Source organism: Coenobita brevimanus, chromosome 34 (assembly GCF_032717465.1).
Source record: "Coenobita brevimanus isolate Jiangsu-jjx chromosome 34, ASM3271746v2, whole genome shotgun sequence".
Taxonomy (NCBI): domain Eukaryota; kingdom Metazoa; phylum Arthropoda; class Malacostraca; order Decapoda; family Coenobitidae; genus Coenobita; species Coenobita brevimanus.
In genome coordinates, this window is record NC_136987.1 from 10,138,568 (window position 1) to 10,160,673 (window position 22,106).

General features: G+C 46.8%; 1 protein-coding gene across 2 annotated transcripts in view; it reads left to right on the forward strand.

The window, feature by feature from the left end:
- LOC145396068 (UDP-glucose 4-epimerase-like) overlaps nucleotides 1-2,741 on the forward strand; it is a 258,329-nt gene extending 255,588 nt beyond the window's left edge. For both annotated transcript variants that reach the window (XM_080269533.1, XM_080269534.1), the window contains exon 8: nucleotides 2,574-2,741. In XM_080269533.1, the coding sequence (XP_080125659.1) occupies nucleotides 2,574-2,740 (167 nt within the window). In that variant the 3' untranslated portion in view covers nucleotide 2,741. The remainder of the gene's footprint in view (nucleotides 1-2,573) is intronic.
- Nucleotides 2,742-22,106: the final 19,365 nt, after the last annotated feature.

Below are 22,106 nucleotides of genomic sequence, written 5' to 3' on the forward strand. Positions count from 1 at the left end.
AGTTGTTTCAAGGGAGAGTAGCTATTAAGTTCTTTCACTCCAGCCGACCCCCACCTCCCTCCTCCCACCCCCCCGGGCCCCCCACCCCACCCCTGACCAAACACGCATCAGTATCTGTCCAGCTTTGTGAGTGACAACAGCGCTGATGTGGCAGTGAAGTGCGGGCAATTACAGTGCCTTTTACCTGCCTCATTGAACACAGAGTGGGTGTTTATCATATGTGCAGTGTTCATATATGTTTATAGTATTATTGTCAGAATGAGGTTGGCATTTGGTAATGGTGTGTGAGCGAAAAATAGTGATTTTAGATCGCTCACTTCTAATGGCACTGCCCATCCAGTGATAGTCAATGAAATCATGAAACCTACATCATTGCAAAGCCGAAGTTTAGTACTTTCTAATGGTACCTTGTTTTTCGCTCTAGATTTATTTTGTGCAGAATTATAAAGGTTTAAAGTTTGTTTACATTTTGGCTGGAACCCCCGCGGGGGGGGGCCAGTCGAGTCAAAACAATGCCCGCGGTTAAAGGGTCAATGAAGACAGCTATGGGTGACGCTAGAATAACCTGAAGACGACTACAGCGAGGAAGAAACAAGTTAATTAAACCACCAGTGATGGAGAGTGGAGACTTGTCTATGAGCCATTTCCTGGGGAGGACCAAGAGGATGATGCAATGTCTGAGGTGTCAGAAATAGATTTTGAAGGGTTTATGAATGAAGTGAGTGCATTAGCAAGTGAAAGTGTCAAAAGTACTGGTGACGAGAGTGGTGAGGAAAGTGGCATGTCGAGTGGTGCAGGAGTTGCACACTAGGGTTCCGAGACAATTCGCCGTCAAATCAATTTGCGTCACTGTTAAAAAATACACTAAAATTAAATAAAAAATAGGTCCTCACTTACAATGAGGATCACGTACTCTGAACTCGAGGTCTGTAGGTAAGGACTGTATCACTTAGCCTTTTTTTTTTTTTTTAGTATGAGAATAGGTTATAAGGGACATTTCAGTGGGTAATGAACAGAGAAAATTAGCGATCAACTGCATGTGGGGTGTTGCTAGGTGATAAATTAGCTACTTGATGGCCAATGGCAGTATCAATTAGCCTTTTCCCTTTTTTTTTTTTAATATATAATTTTTAGTATGAGAATAGGGGATAGGGCACATTTCAGTGGAAAAAGTCTATCTATCTATCTATCTATAGCCCGACGCCCTAATCCCGCAAAGGGTGGCCGCAGACAAAACGCCTCCAAGTCACTCTGTCACCCACCATTTGACTCCCCTCCCCCCAACTCACCCCCCCCCTCCTTCATATACCTCTCAACTCCATCCCTCCACCTCATCCTCGGTCTACCCCTCCCTCTCCCTCCCTCCACCTTGGTAAGCTGCTGTACTCAGGCAGTTGCAAGCGCTGGTTCGAATCCTGGTGCTCTTGCCATTTGACACTTCCGTTTGATCTTGGTCTTTGATTGTTCTCGAGATCAAACCTCAATATCCTTACACCGGCCAACACTGGTAGATAACTGGGTCTGGATAGTGAGGCCCGGGATCGAAACCAGTCGCTATCGGTGGTTTCTTACCCCCTGGGGGTAGGGGGGTTTCAAGAATACTCCCCCAGTATCCCTGCTTGTCGTACGAGGCGACTAAAAGGGTTGGTGGTGGGTTAGTGCCCCACCCCGTAAAAAGAACTAACTAAAAAAGCAAATAAAGCACCTCGAGAATGGAAAAAGTGAATGGAAAAAAACTGGGCGGGAGTTCCGTTGCATGGCCAGGCTGTAGCTAGGTGGGGGAGGGAGTAAGGGAGGGGAGGTGGGGAGGTGAGACAAACACAGAAAAATGGCTAAATTGATAACACTGGATGCGAGTAATAGCAGTATTAGCAGCGCTGCTTATAGCTACACACTGGCAGAACTGATAGATGATACAAGACAGCACTTGAAAGCCCGGGCAATTTTTAAAAATCCCTGGATCACAGAAGTGATGTTTCGCGGTATGGTACTTATGTAATGAGCGTCTTGGTAGTGATGGCCCTCGGGTAAGGGGTTAACCAATTGCATCGTTCATCCAAAGTATACCTGTACTGTAATGTGCTGTAATGAAATGAAAAGCCCAATCTGAGGCTCAGCAGTCTGCTTCCTAACTACCTGACCACAACTTACACCTTATCACACAATTTAATCAGCACTTTATGTGTACTAAATATTACAGTTTTTCTCTTGAGTGTCGAGTGTATAAATACATGATAAAAGTTTAGAGTAACTGTTGCTTAACCCATCTTCGGGTGTATGAACAGCTAGCTTGGTAAGCAGTTTGATGTGTTAATAAGTCCAGCATCAGTGGGATATAATGGAGCCAATTTTAAACACTTGCATATGAAGTCTTGCTTTGTATGAAACTGCACTTAATTATCATCATTGTCTTTATCCTGGATTTTTTTTCTCAATAATCTTGACTGAAGCAAGAACCAGAAACCTATGAAGTACAATAGTGTAGTTTATAAGCATTTCAGTATATGCCAGACCTGGAACTGACTTGCTATTGATTTTTTACTCCAGTTAAATAATCCTTGTTTATTCATCAGGTGAAGACTTCTGGCGTTGGAAAACAAAGAACCCTGATGGTTATGCCAATGATGATCCCTTCCCAGCCTCCAGTCTCGATACACCACATATTCCTGCAGTAACAACATCCAAACCCTCTGAGGTTGAGAAGAGCACTAGCTCTTTGTGTGAAATCAATGGTGTTTAAGAAGATATCACAGTTAGTAACTACTGTATATGCAAGATTAAGTTAAATATCATTAAGTATTGTTTGAGTGGCATTGTTTTCCTTGATCAAGTTAGAAATGCATGGAACCAGTACATTTAATGAAACTTGTAGGACCAAAGAAGGCAGATATTCTCTACTTTCACTCATTTTTTAACTGTCAGATGCTGACGGAGTATTAGTTGCCATGGTGTTTAGGTATGAGACAGTTTTGACAGGGTTTGAGATGAGGAGAGAAGTGCTGAAAATCCTTAATGAAAATCCCCACTGTCAAGGGAACTGACTGGTGTGTATAAGCAGGCACAGTAGCAGCAACAGGCATAGAGAGGAAATCAGGCATGCTAAAGCGTGGAGGTCTTGGACATAGTACCAGTGGAGCTTAAGTTGTGCTGAGAATGTCACAACTGTGCTGTGTAGCTGTTTGTTCTTATTGTTCATAAAGGCTCCAACTTGTTTTCATTCTTTGGTGTTGGTCACCTAATGGCAGCTGTCCATGCTACACAGTCTCTGGCCACCTCCTTATTCAATCCCCTATCCCTGAGGTCACACTCTTTGACCACGTCCCAGGTCTTTTTCGGTTTGCCTCTCACAGCTCAACCCCCGGTGTTCACACTTCTCACCTTCTGCACCTAGTTGTCATCCCTTCTGTCAACATATCCAGACCATCTCATTCTGCCTTTCCTCATTACAACACCAGTACATTCCAGTCGCATCCTTCCTCTTAACACTTCAGTCATAATCCTAGCCTCCCCCCCCCCCAAGGCCTCGCATTCAAGGACACACAACACATCTGTTTAATCATTGTCATTTCTGTACGTTTGAATCCATTAACCCCTTAAACGCGGATCATCGCGTTTGCGACTCTCGCCAAAAAGGACATAACGGCGGAGCGTCGCGTTTGCGATTCGAGTTAATTTTGAATAAACGCGGGCAAGGATGTTCCAGCTGGTATTGTCTATCAGTACCACCACCCTTTAGCTACAATTAGCATACTTTACCTTTGTACTACTGACCTCCGTTGTTGCCAAGTATCGTGTTCCCCCCCCCCCCCCCCCCACCACCACCACCACGGCCCGGCCAGCCTGGCTGTGATACATGGCAGCGCTCTGACTGCTCAGAACTGTAAATCTGTGCTCTCCTCTCACAAGCAGTTTATGCTAATAGGAAACGCTTGTTTCCCCAGTTGTAACACTAGCTTTTTTTTGCACGGTTTGCCCCTGTTTAGCGTCAGTTTACCGCAGGCTTTCAAAGTGACATTATGGCGAGTTCTAGCTCTTCCAAGTCAGTGCGAGTGGCCGACAGGAACGAGAATAAAGTGACGGGCGTAAGGCAGAATAAAAAGCACGCCGCGGTGATGTTTTGGGAAGTAATATGATTGAAAATAATGTAGTATACATGTTTTTAGCTGTGAAAATGGAAATGTTTGTTGAGTGACGGGAAGACTGCCGCCGCGCTGCATGTTGGCCGTACACTCTGTTGATTTTAGCCTTATTTTCAGTGCTTATTGTACAAATACGGATTCCAAACTACCTGTACGTTGTAGTATAAAGTTTACTGTAACAGAATGAGGCTTTGGTAGAGGGGAAACCAGGTTGCTGGAGGTGTGAAGTGAAGATTTGGTTACCCAACTTTGCAAGTCTCCACAAGTCCTTGGGTAGTCCACAAAGGCTCAACACCTGTCTCTGGAGAAAGCTGAATGTAAGTACTATCTGCCATACCATGTATAATGTTCTAGGGTTACTCTCTGATTTTTGGCTAATATTTTCCTACAGGTACTCAGACCACGATACAACCCCGCCACTCGGGGGGGGTCGACTGTTCATGGCCACGCTTTAGGGGTTAATAGCCACTTTCCTTACTGCCCATGTCTCACTACAGTACTGACTTGGTAAATATGATTATATATGAGTGTGTTGTCCAGATGATTGGCTGAAGAGTGTGATTGTAATTTTGTACAAGGGGAAGGGTGGTTCCTGGAAAGAGGAAATTATAGGGACATAAAACTCTTGGACCAGGTCATGAAGGTAATGGAGAGAGTTCTAGAAGGTATGATTAGAGAAAGAGTGACTATTGATGAGATGCAGTTTGGGTTTATGCCAGGCAATGGGATCACTGATGCCATATTCATTGTTCGACAGCTTCAGGAAAAATATGCAGGAAAGAAAAGGGATCTGTACTTTGTTTTTGTTCATTTGGAGAAGGCCTTTGACAGAGTCCCTAGGGAGGTGGTTGACGTGGGCAGTGAGAGAGCTTGGGATCGAGGTCTGGTTAGAGTGGTTATGGCTGTGTATATGGTTGCACACATCCAGGTAAGGGTGAATGTAGATTTGAGTGATGAGTTTTCTGTGAATGTTGGTGTGCATGAGGGATCAGCCTTGAGTCCCTTTTTGTTTATCATGGTGCTTGAAGCCCATTCATGTGAGTTCAGAAATGGACTCCCATGGGAGATGTTGTATGCCAGAGATTTGGTGTTGATTGCAGAGAATGAAAGGGAGGCAGAGGAAAGATTTAGGAAGTGGAGAGATGGTATGGGGCACAAGGGCCTGAGAGTAAATGCAGATAAAGCAAAGGTGATGGTATCTAGGGTTAGTGGTGGTACTGTCATGGAAGAAGAGGTTGACTGTAAGGTAGTGCTGATTTCATGATTGTTGTGTGTTGGGGAGAGCATGTGGAGATTGTCTGACATGAAAGTACTGATCTTGCTGGTGAGTTTTTTTAACGTATGGAAGTTTTGCTATTTGGGAGGCATGTTATGTGCTGGAGGTGGGGCTGGAGCTAGCTATGTGGCTAGAGTGAGGAGTGGTTGAAAGAAGTTCAGGGAGCTGTCTCCTGACATTGAGAGGGCTCTTCTTGTATGTTAAGGGATCTTTGTATGTGGCATGTGTTAGGAGTGTAATGCTGTATGGTAGTGAGACCTGGATAGTAAAAGAAGAGGATATTTGCAGGCTCAAATGTAAAGAAATTACAATGACCAGGTGGATGTGCAGTTAATCCTTGAATACAAAGCTTGAGGGTGCTAGGTTTATGAAGGTAGAGTCAAGAGGTAGGATGGGACTGGAGTGTATTGGTGTTGTGATGAGGAGAGGTAGATTGAGATGGCTTGGGCATGTAGAGAGGATGGGGGATAACAATTGGGTACAGAAAGTAGGAAGTGTTAACGTTAGGGGTAGGGTTGCGAGAGGTAGACTGAAAAAGACCTGGGACAAGGTCATTGAGTGTGACCTCAGGGACTGAATAGGGAGGCTGCCAGAGATTAAGCAGCATGGAGAGCCGCCATTAGGTGACCAAGGCTGACGCATGCATGCATGTTGGAGACTTTATAAACGAAATGAACTCCTCACACATGTTGCATAAAAAGAAACCTTAGCATGGAGTGAGAGTTCCGTCAGTGTCAGGAGAGGCAACAGCGTCCTGAGCTTCCTTCAACCTCTCATTACCCTACAGCATGTATCATATCTTCCAAATAAAAAACTCCTCCACACGCTGAAGAGAATTTCCATCAAGATCAATCCTTTCACACCTGACAGTCTGCATGCTCATTCTGACATACTGCACACACAAAATCAGCATTATTTCGCAGGCTACTTCTCTTATGTACCCACTAATCGCAGACTGCTCAAGGTGGAATTACTTCCCACACCATTGTGGCAAACAGCACATGACTACACTCCCTCTACTTTGACATTACCACCACCAGCCCTAGATATCATCACTTTTGTTTTATCCACATTTACTCTCAACCCCTTGTGCCCCAACACATTTTTCCATTTCCTAACTCATTCCTTTGCCTCCCTTTCATTCTGTGCAATCATCTGATATATCCTCCCTCAGAGGGATAACTTAGATCTAACACTATATCTACTCCTACCATGGCAGTATATAAGTGTACAGTGGTACATTCAGTGTTCACTGTGTGTATAAGTAGTTTACTTGGTAGGATTTGAGTAAGACTAGTTGGATGACACCAGTAACAGGTCATGACTGCCAATAACTGGTCAGGTGTATTTCTCTCTTTCACTTTGACCCTCATAAAAATTCTTAGTGTATGTGACATTACAGAGGAATTAATAGCATGAGGAACTTTTGTGCCACTGGCACATCAGCATTGGTATCAGGGAAGACTGATTGTTCACATACTGTGCGTTTTGGCAGACTAGTGAGCTAGCTGGGGAATCCTTGAACCTTTCAGTGCTCATCTCTCAGTTGTACAAAACATGAGGGGTTTTCATGTAATTTTTGCATGTTCATTGCAGTTTCTTTTTATGTGTCACTGTGACTTGTAACTGGGTTGAGATGATGTCCACCTCCCTACAGAACTAAGTGGCAGTGGTGTGGTAGCTGATCAGGCTAGCTTCCCTTGTGCTGATCTGACAAAAGGTGTGGAAGTATGGTCCAGTGTACTTTGGAATTTTTTTTCTTACTTTGAAGAGGATATATGTCACTGTTGAGTTATTGTTATGATTATTTTTACTTGTTATATTGTTACCATACATTTTTCATGGTCCCAGAAATTTTTTTGTAGAAATCAAGAATGATTGCCTTTGTATGCGTTTACCTGTATATGTAGTACATATTTGTAGACAAGGAGTGATAAAAAAGTTCAGTGAATGGTATTGCTAAATAGAAATGAGCTGAATTCTGTGAGTGTCGTTGGCGGTTGTTTCATCGTCCACCTTCCTAGTTGCCACCAGCCACCGAACCCCACAATAGCACAGGCCAGTGTGCTGTGGCAAGACCTAGTGTGAGGTCATGTCTGCTGCACCTGACACATTTGGGGAAATGTCGCAGTTTGAGCAATGTGCAAACATGAAATTTTGCTTTAAGCTTGGCAAGACATTGATGGAAACACACATGCTTGTGATGGTGTAGGGAAATCAAGTTGTGGGGAAAAAGACTGTTCTCAAGTGGTTTAAATGGTTTTGGGAAGGAAATGAGTCGCTGAACAATGGCAGGAGTGGTTGACCATCAACATCACGAACAGAGAACATCTCTGGTGTCGGGACTCTCATGCAAACAGACCGACGTCTAACCATTCATGAAATTGCAGAAGAGACTGGTCTTTCATTTGGTTCCATTCAGGCCATACTGACCGGTGATTTGCAAATGACCAAAAGGAATATTGTGTCTTCATTTCCTCCAGATTGTTTGATTGACGTGTTTCTGATCCAATGTTCTCATCCAAGATGATAACAGGTGACGAGTCATGGGTTTATGGATGTGATCCAGAAACCAAAACCTAGAGCTCTCAGTGGAAGACTCCATCATCACCATGGCTAAAACAAAAGCACGTCAATTGAGGTCTTAAGTGAAAGTCATGCTGTTTGCCTTTTTTGACACGGAAGAATTGATGCACACACAATTTCTCCTCACAGGTGCTACTGTTAATGCAGCATTCTATCTGGATGTTTTGAAACGTCCATGTGAGGCAGTCAGACGCAAACGTGAGAAGTGAAACAGCGGGTGGCTGCTTCACCATGACATAGCACCCTGTCGCTGTGCTCAGCATCCAGGATATTTCTGATGGGAAAAAACATTCCGCTCATGCCACATCCATTTTATTCTCCTGACTTGGCACCTTGTGACTTCTGGTTGTTCTCAAAACTGAAGCACACGATGACAGGGAGTTGTTATGAAACAATTGCAGACATCCAATCCAAGATGACAAGCCTTCTGAAGGAGATCAAGGAGGAAGACTTCCAGCAGCATTTCAGGCAGTGGCAGGAATGGTGGAACAAATGTGTGTGTGCAGGAGGGGAGTACTTTGAAGGGGATGTGTAATGTATGCACCTACTGGTAATGTTCAGTAAAATACCAAACTTTTTGATCTCTCCTTGTACAATATATTGTTACCTACAGAAGTTTGTATAGTACATACAGTATAGCTGAAAGTAAGTTTACTGTTTTGAGAATGGATTACTACAGGTCTTAGATAAGATGACTTATATTTTGTTATAACTAGTACTGGATCTTTGTAATCTAGGGCATCTTAGTAGATGCCTGTATGAATGAAGTGCCTCATCTTACTTGTATACTGATTGTCAATTGTGATGTGTATGTGACTTCATATCTTTTGTATCTTACTATAGTATGAAAATAAGATGTTATGTTTGTTCACATAATTGTACTAGTTGTTTCCTTACATTCCTTTTGAACAGGGTTGAATTATTTTTTAAAAGTGAAATATGATCACCATTCTGGTTCACACACTGCTCCTCACAGCTTTTATATTTTTGTTGTTCTGTTGTTGTGGTAGGTGGAAGCACCCACCATCCAATCACTCGATGTAGTGATGCTCTCGGGTGTCTGCCCTTTCTACTCCTCCATCCTTCCTTCCTTCCATCCTCTTCTTTCATTCCTTCATTCTTTCCTCATCCTTCTGCGTATGGGTAACTTTATACTTCCTCTTCTGTCTTTCTTTCCTTCATTCTTTCCTCTTCCATCTGCCTGTGGGTGACTCTACACTGAGTGACAGGCCAAATGGTTTCCTGTACAACAGGAAACCATTTACTACGCTGGGTGGTAGCCATATAACCAACTTTTGCCGCCTGATAGTTTAGTGAGTAATTACAGCGCTCCAATCTGATTGAGCCGGTGAAGGTTTATATCCAAGGGATGGTTGGGGTTTATTGCTCACATAATGCCCCTCGGGGATGAGTGAGGTTGGTCACTCTCATCTTAAATGTCAGGACCAACTTGCTTAGTCCCGGGCTCCTATGCTCCTCATGGGGCAATGTAGGACTGGATGATGACGATAATGATGATGATGATGTTTTGTTGTTAATGGGAGTGGATAAAACGATGGGCTGCTGTCAGGAAGGATGCAAGATTAATCCGAGGTTGGAGCAGGTAACAGTTGTTAAAACAGTCTTTGCTTCTCTTCCACATGACCCAGCAGTGTTTTGTGAAAACTTACTTTCATACTATCTTGCCAATCTTGAAGGAGACAGCACCTGCATGTAATTAGGATGAGTGGTGGGATTCGTTTCATTTTGTTTATAAAGGCTCCAGAATGTTAGCATGCATTGGCCTTGGTCACCTACTGTAATGTTGGCTCTCCATGCTGTGTAGTCTCTAGCAAGTTGTCTATTCAGTCTCTTATTTTTGAGGTCACACTTATGATCTTTTCCCAAATCTAGTATTGGTCTGTCTCTAGCATCTCTACCAAAATATTCATACCTCTCACATCCTACACTCATTTATCCTCCATCCTTTTCACATGCCTGAACCATCTTAGTCTGCCTCTTCTCATCACTCACTAATACAGTATATTAAAGTCCCATCCTTCCTCTCAACTCTTCATAAGCATTCCTAACCCCCCAGGCCTGTCATTCAAGAATGCACTACACATTTGTTTAGTTATTCCCATCTCTCTATGTTTAAGCCTATGAATATTCTCTTTCTTAGCCCAAGTATTACTACCTTACAGCTTTACACTCAATACATGCTGCATACAAGGACCCCTTAGCACAGAGGGAGAGCCCTCTGCATATCAGGAGAGACAACAACTCCCTAAACTTTCAAACACTCCTTACCCTTGCTACCAAGTTATCTCCAGTCCCACCTCCAGCACATATCATGCCCCCCAAATAGCAAAACTTCAAACACACTCAAGTGACTCTCCAGCAAGATTAATCCTTTCTCACCGCTCTCGTGTATTCTGTGTATGGTGAGGGTTAAAGCCAAAACAGTGCAGTGTGAAAGCATGACATGTAGGAAGACTACTGGGTCTTAGCGGTATGGAACTGTATTCTCAGTTCTCAGAGTTCTGTCTATCTGCCTACAGCTAGACACTTTAGTCCCGTAAGGAGTGGCCACAAACAAATCGCCTCCATGTCGTCCTGTCCCCTGCCATTTTGCTGTCCTCTCCTCGGCTCACACACCCCTCTCTCATATACCTCTCCACTCCATCCCTCCATCTCATTGTTGGTCTCCCCCTCCCTCTCCCCCCTTTCACCTCACTCACATACACTCTCCTCATAAGACTCTCACTCTCCATCCTCTCCATGTGGCCAAATCTTTCTATGACATCCACACCACAATGCTCCTTCACTTACTCATTTGTCAGTCTGTCTCTCCATGTAATGTAGAGGCACTAAAATATAACACACTATGGTACATAAATACAGTGAGAGACATTAATACACATTATGTAATACTTAAAAACAAAAACAAAAATATAAAATGATTGTTAAGTACAAATGGCAAAAGTACACATATAAGAGATGAAAAAAGCATAGAAACAAGAGAGCATTCAGAATTGGAGGAGATCTGGAGACCTATACCCATTACTACATTCCACACAAACATCAACACCACTGTGCACACTTTCAATATAATTATTCAAAATGCAGACAAAAGACACATCCCTAGAGGCAACAGAAAGAGAAACAACCCCAGCTTCACACCATAAATTCAAGGCCTCATCTGTCAACGCAACACACCGTGATACTCCCCAACACCCCATACACAAGACACCGTATAACAAATACAAGAACTCAACACTCAAACAACAATATATCAGAACACCAGACACTAAATTGGAATAATTATCTCCAAACACTTGATCACAAAACAAACACCAGCAAACACTACAAAACAATAAACAGCATTACACTCTCCAACAGCAACACTACACAATCACATGCTGCCATCACAACAACAGACACCATACCCTCAAACAAACAACAAGCAAAGACTCTCATCAATCACTTTTCACAGGTCACCCATCTAAACCTCCATCACGATGACTGATGTGTCACCCGTCACAAGAGACAGTTCCCCACAGACTCAGACTTCGCACCTTTCACTTACAGCCAGGTAAAACACATCATTAGCAACCTTAAATGTAATGCTAGATGTTTTAGGGTCGGCTTCCCGTCCCTCTAATGCCTAGTGTGTAGCTGGGTTCTCTTTCTAGACTGGAGCTTAGACAAATAAGAGAGAGGCAGGACACAAAAACTCAGGGCAACAACATAGCCCCTGTATTGCTAAATTCTACAAGTGGAATGGGTAGATGTCACAAGAGTAATTATACTGAACAATTATAATCCTTAGGCCTAGACTGGGTATCACGCAGGATATTATTCAGGACAAGATCAGGTAAAGCGAATAGCACTACGATCAGGAGTCCTAGGGCAGTGAGACCAAATACTTTCACTTGGGGGAAGTCCAGGTTTTATCTATCGGGTGGAGTTCTGTTCACTAGGGCCGTGGCACTGTTTTCACTGTTGGCAGTCTAACTCTGTCCGTTGTGTTATTAATTATTGTTATTGCACTGGAGCCTCCGTATGATCTCGGTGTGAGCCTATATCACTAAGATGGTAGCGTGTTCACTCAGACAGACATTTCACTGTCCGGCCGTATTCACTATCTCACAGTTACTTTATTTATTCCACCTCTCTTTTACACTAATACCGACTCTTTTATTTCTGACTTCCCATATCCTGATAATTCACTGTTCTGCCCTTACTTTACTGTATCACTTTCACTGTCACTCACTTTCAGGACTGGGTGTTGTGGTGGTCAGGTACAAGGGCGGCGGGAACAACTCAGCCTAACTACTGCCAGGGCTGAATTCCGCCAGGGGCCTCCGTATTCAGGGGCCACGGGATCATGCGTAGGGGCGTCCTGTCTCATCCAGGGCTGCTGGTGGTGAAGGGTCCCGCGCTCTCGGGGCTCGGGGCGGGAGTCTGGCCCTCTGGGCTGGAGCCGAACAGCTGCCTGAATCTTTTGCTCAGGCGCCTGACGGAGGACGAGGGTCTTCAGCGTCAGGATGTAGGGATGTCCCACCCGGGGGTGCTGGGGGCGGTCTCGAGGTCCCGTGGTCTGCGGTCCCTGGTGGTCGGGGACATTGTCAGGAGTGGGCTGTGGTGTCAGCCTCTGTCGGGGTCCATCAGGCGAGGCCTCTCAGGGACCAGCTGTAGTGAGAAGAGCCTAGTGGTGGTCACGGGGCTTCTCCAGTAGTCCTCCTGGCTGGGGCCTCCCTTTGGGTCGTAGTCTCAGGTAGGGGAGTCAGCACCTGACGGAGAAGCGACTACCAGCTGTCCCGTCTCGTAGGGCCCGGCTACTAGCTGTGGCCTGCTAGGGACGCGGCTACCGGCCATCACAAAGGCCTGGCTACTGGCTATGGCCTGGGGAAGGGAACGGCTACAGGCCAACTTGAGGGCGCCTTTGGAATGGCTACCAGCCATCTCCTGACGAAGGCAGGAGCGGCTACTGGCTGTCTCTTTATTACCTCCAGAGCAGCTACCGGCCGTCTCCTGTAGGAGGGTTGAGCGGCTACAGGCTCTCTTTAACCCCTACACTGCGGTCTTGTTTACCAATGACTTGCGTGTGCCGCGGGGTTATTTGGGCTCTGAGAGACTCTCAAAAAATATTTGCCAAAAATCAGTTATTAGTCCTAGAATAATAAAATTACATATGCTTATGGCACATACCTTCAGCTTTCTCCTGGAATGATTGTTGAGCCTTCGTCGGTTACCGTAGGACTTGTGGAGACCTCTGAAGTAGGGTAACGAAGTCTCCACTTTACACTTCCCGACAACCCGTAATATGATTACCACAGCCAGATACAAACACTATAAACACTATTCTACAATTTTCAAGTAGTTTGGGATCCATACTAAAAAAAAAAAAAAACTGTGAAAGCAATGGAAATTACGAGCGCGTCTGATCGTCGCACTGGCACTAGTTCGCTCTTAGTAGTCTGTCATTTATTATTCATAAAACCACTCACACTTTATATTTCTATTACTATATAACACTTATATATATCTACAGTCTTTATTCATAAGTTTCCTTCAGTAGTATTAGTTTATTGTCACTGTAGGGATTCAATTTCTTTCAGTAAAATACGTAGCATTCACTTTCTCGTCCTGTATACTGGCATTGAGAGTGAATGTCACTTTCATCTTCACTCTCATAACTCATAGCATTCAGACATGCTAGAGTGAAACTTTCACTTTCATTACTCCTAGGGTATATACTCGTATTCTTATAATACTACTCATTTACATTTCTATTTACGTTCTCTATTTTATTTACGTTATTTACATTTCTATTTTATTTACACTGTGTTGTGCACTGTCACTTGAAATAACTTATAAAACTGTTTTCCATTGTTCACGTATATTTACATTCATTACTTTCACTTGCTGTTTACACGTTATTTACACATTATTTACAATTCCACTTGCACTGTTTTACTCAATAGAAAGATCGTAGTCACTCTTTTATCAATTGTCAGCCCTTTACCTCTTTCCACACGAGGTTTAGTAGGGGGTAAAGGTCACAGGGCCATTTGCATGGGGGTGAAAAAAAGGCCTTGAAGTCAGCAAGAAGAAACATACGTACTCTCACTTCGGAAGTTGAGAGTAACCTGATAACGGAGGGCTAGCGTGGAGGCCTGCTAAGGGGTTATTCAGGGTTACCAATATTACTTCTTGAAACAGCTAAGTCTAGCACTGATATGATTGGCAGGAAATCTAGACAATACATTATAAATTTGGTAGTTCCAGGTGAATGTAAATATCACTTAGGCTTCTCCCTTCCCTCCTTACGTGTATATTTATTTCGAAAATAGATTAGAGGCCTACTTAGGAGATATATTTTCAGAGCTACCAATGTTAGATCTTGAAACATCTTTGTTTAGCACTGATATGATTGGCAGGAAATCTAGACAATACATTATAAATTAGGTAGTTCCAGGTGAATGTAAATATCACTTAGGCTTCTCCCTTCCCTCCTTACATGTATATTTATTACGAAAATAGATTATAGGGCATATTTCAAGGGGAAAAAAACAGCGAAAATTAGCAAACGAGTGCACGTGAGGTGTTGTCAGGTGATAATTAGCCAATTCCAGGTGTTTGGCACTCTCACTTACCTTATTTCTTTCTTGTATATATTATTTGGTATAAGAATAGCACATAGGGCTTATTTCAATGGATGAAATCAGTGAAAAATTCCAGGGAAGATTTACTTAGCGTAGCACGGCCGGGCAGGCGAGAGGATAGGGTAATGGAGGGGGGTAGGGAGGGGAGTCAAGAACGGGGAGAAATGGCTAAATTGTCAACAATGGATGGGAGTACAGATGAGATTAGGAGTGCTGACTAGTGTTGGACATTGGCAGTACTGATAGATGATACAAGCCCCCACTTGGAAGCCCGGGTGAATTCAAAATAACACAGAATCACAAAAGCGACGCCCCACGGTATGATCCCTTGCTCCCAAGCGTCACGAAAGTGACGCCCCGTGGTTAAGGGGTTAAGGGCACCTTCTGAGCGGTTTCTTGCTGTCTCCTGACAAAGGTGGGAGCGGCTACAGGCCGTCTCCTTATTACCTCCAGAGCAGCTGCAGGCTGTCTCCTGTAGGAGGGTTGAATGGCTACTGGCCATCTCAGGGGTGCCGACCAGAGCTAGAGTAATAGCCCCACCCCAATGTTGTCGGTGGTCGGCTCGCCCGGAAGGCAGTTCCTTTTTCCTGCTATGGTGGTGGCGGCCGAGTTCCGGGTCATAGGGGCGCGCGGCCCAGGGGGACTTATTTCCCTGTCACCCGGAGTCAAGTCGTGCTCTATTCACCCCTCCGTAGGCTCCTCCTTGGGGTGTTGGGCTGTCATCTGTAAGACTATTCAGCATTTTATTAAGCACTCATCTACCTGTGGCTCAGACAGTGTTAGCAACATACACCTTAAAAACCTTGGACCACAAGGCATACAAGCACTCACCAACATATCAAACTACAGCTACTCACACAACATAATTCTCAACATATGGAAGCATGGCACTATCATCACTATTCCCAAACCCTACAAAGACCCCACATTATCATCCTCACACCGCTCCATCATACTTCTCTTCACCCCCTCCAAAGTCACTGAATGACTTTTATTACAACTAGTTACACCTCGCATCCCCTTAGCCCCATCACAAAATGATTTTAGGCCACTTCACTCCACAAACACTCGTCTTACAGACCTTACACAAAGAGTTTTTGATGGCATCAGTTCAGCTTGACCACCACACATCACTGCTAATTGACATTAGCAAACCTTTTGATGCCATCCCCCACCACAACCTCACAAACAGGATATTCATCACAAACATGCACAATAACACAAAAAGATGGTTGGCAAACTACTTAACAGGCAGATGTGCACTTGTAACATTTGCCAGTCAGTCATTGAACATCAGAAACTTCACAGACGGTGTCCCCCAAGGATCTGTTTTGTCCCCTACTTTCTTTAACCTATACATGCATGACATACCCACACCCAACACACCACAAATACACATAGCTTCCTATGCAGACGACATAACACATGTACACACCAAAATGCAAACAGCCGCACACATCCTTCAACCTTACCTCAACACAGCACACGAATGGTTCACCACAAACAGGTTCAAAATATCCCCAGCCAATTCTACAATGACCCTTCTTACGAACTGGACAGCAGAACACAGTCACATTCCACACCTCACCATAAACAACACTCCCCTACAATACACCCCCCTCCCAAAATCCTTGGTGTAACATACAATACATCAGTGTCATTTAAACATCACATCACAAACATTAAAGATATATTAACACCAATACTCAATGCCTTAAGGTCACTTGCCCATACAACATTTGAACACAACAAAGAAACCACCACAAGAATATACAAATAATAGATACATTCAGTGATGGATTATGCAAGCCCTACTTGGGCTTCTAACCTCACTAAACACACTACAGACCATACAGAACAAGGCCCGAAAAATAATCACAGACTGCACAGCTACTACACCCACAGACCACCTACACCAAGAAACCAAAGTCCTCAAAATCATGGATCATCTAGAGATGAGAGGCACACAAATTCTCACTGCAGCTTCCACAAACCCACACAATCCACTACACTGCATGGCAGCACATCCACACACACCAAGGAACATCAAAACAACACCCAGCATACAATATTATACACAAGTATGTAAACAAGAGGATTAAGTTGATGTATTCAAATGTAGATGGAATAGTATCTGTAATGCTAGGTGTTTTAGGGTCGGTTTCCCGTCCCTCTAACGCCTAGTGTGTAGCTGGGTTCTCTTTCTAGACCGAAGCTTAGACAAATAGGAGGCAGGACACAAAAACTCAAGGCAACAACCTTACACGTGCATTACTAAATTTTACAGTGGAACGGGTAGATGTCACGAATACAGATACACTGTACAATTATAATTCTTAGGCCTAGATATGGGTTATTAGTATCGTGCAGGATACTACTCAGGTCAAGGTCGGGTAGGGTGAATAGCACTTAAGGCAAAGGTTTATATATTATTATTGCAGGAAGTCCAGGTTAGATATTTGTGGAGTGGGTGGCACTATTTCACTGTTGGTAACTGTTATTTTAACACTGGGGGTCTGTGTATGATCTTAGTGTGATGCGGCGTTACTAGGTGGTAGCGTATTCACTGTAACAGACCCGTATTTCACTGTTTGGCCGTGTTCACGGTTTCACTGTTGTTTTTATTTGCTCCACCACTTTTATATTGTCACTGGTGTTTCTCGCACTGATGTCCTTTGTATGGTTAATTCACTGTTCTGCCTTTATGTCACTAAGTCACGGACACTGTACTTTCACTGTCACTCCTTTCGGGTCTGGGCGTCATGGCGGTCAGGTACAAAGGCGGTGAAGGTGGCCCAGTCTCCCTACTGATGGGGCTGGGTTCTGCAGGGGGCCTCTGTGTTCAGGGACCACGGGATCACGCGTAGGGGCGTCCTCTCCCATCCTGGGCTGCAAGTGGTGAAAGGCCCCGCGCTTTCGGGGCTTGGGGCGGGAGTACGGCCTTCGGGGCTGGGGCTGAATAACTGCCTGAACTTCTCTCTCAGAGCCCAGTGGAAGTCACAGGGCCTCTCCAGTACTCCTCCAGGCTGGGGGCTCCCTCTGGGTCGAAGGTCAGTGACCAGGAGTCAGCACCTGACGGAGGAGTGGCTACTGGCAGTCTCCTTCTGTAGGGCCCAGCTACCGGCTGTGGCCTCCTGGGGGCGTGGCTGCAGGCTGTCACTAAGGCCCGGCTACTGGCCGTGGCCTGGGGAGGGGAGCGGCTACAGGCCGACCCAGGGGCACCTTCAGAGTGGCTACAGGCCATTTCCTGATGAAGGCAGGAGCGGCTACAGGACGTCTCCTGATTCCCTCCTGCAGGAAGGTTGAGCAGCTACAGGCTGTATCTTGAGGGGCAACTTCGGAGCCACTACAGGCCATCTCTTGTTTGCCTCTGGAGTGGCTGCACGCCATCTCCTGTAGGAGGGTTGAGCGACTACAGGCCGTCTTGTTGGGGGCATCTTCAGAGTGGCTACAGGCCGTCTATTGATTCCCTCAGGAGCGGCTGCAGGCCATCTCCTGCAGGAGGGTTGAGCGGCTACAGGCTGTCTCGTTAGGGACACCATCAGAGCAGCTACAGGCCGTCTCCTGACGAAGACAGGAGTTGCTACAGGCCGTCTCCTGTTTTCCTCCAGAGTGGCTGCAAGCCGTCTCCTGTAGGAGAGTTGAGCGGCAACCGGGCGTCTCAGGGGTGCTGACTGGAGCTGGAGTAACAGCTCCACCCTGATGTTGGTTGGAGATGGCTCGCCCTGAAGGTAGTCTTGTATTCCTGCTATGGTGGCGGTGGGCAAGCTCCAGGTCATAGGGGCATGCTGCCCGGGCGGACTTATATCATTGTCACCCTGAGTCCTGGTGTGCTGTCAGTGCTCCTCTGTGGGCTCCTGGGGGTGTTAGGTCACCCTCTCTGTGAGACTATACTGCATTTTACCACCGTCTGCTGGGAAAAAGTCATGTCCCTGTGACTGGAGGTGGTAAACTTTGGTGTCGTAGGTGTGGTAGACTGGCTGTAGATATTGGAGGAGGGCATGCCAGGCTGTGGTGGCTGAGTTCTCGTCTAGCTGCTCGTCACAGGAGATGGAGAGGGTGGATGGGTCGGTGGATGAGCAAAGGGGTTGTAGGAAGTGGTGAGGTCCTTGGACTCGTTGTTTTCATCCAAAGGGCGGCACCCATACGGCTCGTCGAATCCTCATGGTGCTAGGTGTTATCTTCTGTGCAGGGCTGTGCTGAATGCTGGAGATGGATGGTGAGTGTGGGGTTTTATGCCGGGGTAATGCAGCACAGCGTCTCTGGGGAGTGTAGGTGGCTGGGATTTGGGCCTGGTGTATCATGAGTGTGAGATGATTTAGGGCAGGGGTAGGGGTGTGATTTTGCAGCGAGGCGGATGGGGTGGGAGAGTGGGTGTATCGGACAGGTGGGCGGGAGAGGCAGCTGGAGCGTGTAATGGTTGTTTTAAGGGTGGGTGTGGGTGATGATGTGGGTGTGCGGTGTTGGCGTGTGTGTGAGGTGCGCAGGGCGTGTGAAGGTGGCTGTGGGGTGGTAGGAGTGTGGGCGGCACGGTGTGGGAAGCTGGGTGTAGGGTTTGTGGGCGGTGGCATCGTGCGGGCGTGGGCAGCGCAGGTGGAGTTAGGGGCGGGGGACAGGGCAGGTGGGGTCAAGGGGGTGTATGCAGGCAGCGGGCTGGGAGATGCAGTGGCAGTGGTGAGTGATGGCTGGGGCGGGGGTGTGGTGGATGGAGAGGGTGCGGGGGGTGTGGGTGGGACACGCAGTGCTGTGCATGGGAGAGGAGGCGGCGGGTGGTTAGGAGGTGGGGGAGCGGTGGGGAGTTGATGGTGTCGGTGGGTTGTCAGGTGAGGTGTGATGCGGCGTGATGGGAGGTGAGGTGGATGTGGCGGGGGAGGGAGAGGGAGAGAGAGATGGCGAGGGGGAGATGTAGCAATCATAGAAGGTAGAGGGAAGTGGCGCAGGCGTAGTGGGTAGGACGGGGCATGGGGCCAGGGTGGTGGGGGCAGGGGTGTGAAAAGGGCGTACATGCCGGTTTTGGAGAGTGCGGGAAGTGCCGTGGTACTCAACGATCACCTGATAGGGGTTAGGGATGCGGATGATGGTGTGGGTCCCCGTGAAGTGTGGTGTGAGCTTGTAGGGGGTGGGGAGCTGCGCTATCATGAGTGTTGCCAGGCTTGTAGGGGTTGGAGGCAGTCTCGTGGCGGAGATCCAGGTTATTTTGGAGGTAGGTTAACCGACGTTTGAGATGGTGTAATGGGTCCGATGTGGGGGTTGAAGTGGGGGGTTGCAAATGCTGCCGAAGGGGCAGGAGGAGGGGTGTTCCCCAAACACTCATTCTTTCAGGGGCAGGAGTTGATGCCCCGTTGCACAATTTTTACATGGGCGGGCCAGTCGTCGTCTTTGGTGGCTTCTATCCGGGTGCGGAGTTGATTCATCAGCGTACGATGACTTCGCTCACATATGGCATTTCCTTGAGGCCAGTAAGAGGACGAGTGTGAGATGTTATAGCCAAATATGTGGGCCAGATCCTCCCAGATCGTACTGGTGAACTCGCGTGCATTATCTGAGTGGATCGCTTGTGGGATACCGAAGTACGAGAATACTTGCCGAATCAGGGCGTCAGCCACTTCGACAGTGTGGTGTTCCTTCGCTGGGCAGGCTACGATGAATTTGGAGTACGTGTCGATGAATGTGATCACGTACCTATAACCTGATTTTTGGGGTAAGGGTCCCACTATGTCGATCGCCAATAGCTGCCAAGGTTTGTTGGCAGTAATATGGCCTGATGGACCGGCAGTATGGGTGATATCTTTACTGAGGGCACATGCTCGGCAGGATTGGATAATCTTGGCGAGGGTGGAGGGATTGGGCACCCAGTAGGTGTCGTTAAAGACCTGCAGGAGTTTTTTCATGCCCAGGTGAATGCTGTTGTGGGTGTGCAGGTGTCGGAGGGTGTCAAGGGCGACACTGGGGGCTAGGATGATATGCCTGGATGGGATAAGCAGGTGGTCGCCCTGGCTCAAAGGTGCTGGGGGATCCAGGGGGGTCACTCCCTGTGATGCCACTGCCGGAGGAGATCTGGTTCCGGCTGGGCGGCGTTGATGGGGAGCCGAGAGAGGGTGTCCGCGTTGGTGTGGAGTTTGCCGGGGCAGTACGAGATTTCATAGTTGAACTCCTCCAGGGTTTCGCACCATCGGATGAACTGGGCATTGTGGGTGTCAGACTGCTGCAGCCACTGGAGGGACTGGTGATCAGTGATGATGGTAACTTGGGTCCCTGATAGTTATGCCCGGAAGTGCTCAAGTGCCCAGATGATGCCCAGGCACTCCCTCTTGGTGGGGGCATAATTTTTTTCTGCTTGATTGAGGGTACGGCTGGCAAAGGCAATGATGTGCTTGCAACCCTCTTGGACTTGTGCCAGCACAACAGCGATCACAATTAGGGAAACGTCTGTGTAGAGCAGGAATGGGAGGGCATAATTGGGACAGGCCACGATTGGGGTGGAAACGAGCTTATCCTTAAGTTGTTGGAAGGAGGCTCGTCTCTCGTCCATCCAGATGAATGGTTCTCCCTTACGGGTCGGGTCGTGGAGTGGCTTGGCAATGTGGGTGAACCCCTTCACAAAGCGGCGGTAATAGGACATCAGGCCGAGGAAGGTTTGAATCCCATGAACATCTTGTGGTGGGGGTATGTCCACGATGGTGCAGAGTTTGTCTGGGTTCAGATTGCCAGCCTGGGAGATGATGTGACCCAGGAATGAGACAGTTCTGGCGGCCAGGACACACTTGGAGGACCGGAGTTTCAGGCCTGCCTGTCGGATCCTGGTGAAAACCTGGCGGAGGCCCTGCAGGTGTTCGGCCCAGGTCTGGCTGAAGACTATGACATCATCCAAGGACATGAGACAGATCTCCCACGTGAGGCCGCTGAGGACGGCTTCCATTGATCTGGAGAAGGTGGCGGGGGCGTTACAGAGGCTGAAGGGCAAAACATTAAATTCATAATGTTTCCCATTGGTGGTCGAGAAGGCGGTTTTCCCTCTGTCCTCCGGACGCACCAGGACCTGCCAATACCCTGACTGGAGGTCAAGGGTAGAGAACCAGGAGGCGCCGTATAGGGAATCCAGGGAGTCGTCTATTTGTGGGAGTGGAGTGGCGACCTTGGTGGTCACGTCATTTACCCAGTGGTAATCGATTCGGAACTGCATCGTGCCATCCTTTTTCTTCACGAGAACAACGGGGGAGGACCAGGGACTGGTGGAGGGGGAGATGACTCAGGTTTCAATCATCTCCTGTATCTGGCGGTCTTCCTCTTCCCGCTGTTTGGGGTTCTTCCACTGGGATGGCTGTTGGATCGGTGGTCCCATCATATGAATCTTGTGAACAAGTAGGTGGTGTGTCCAATGTCAGCTGGTCCCGCCACGAACAGATCCTGGAAATCCAGGAGGAGGCGGCGGTGGGTGTCTGATTGGTGAGCAGA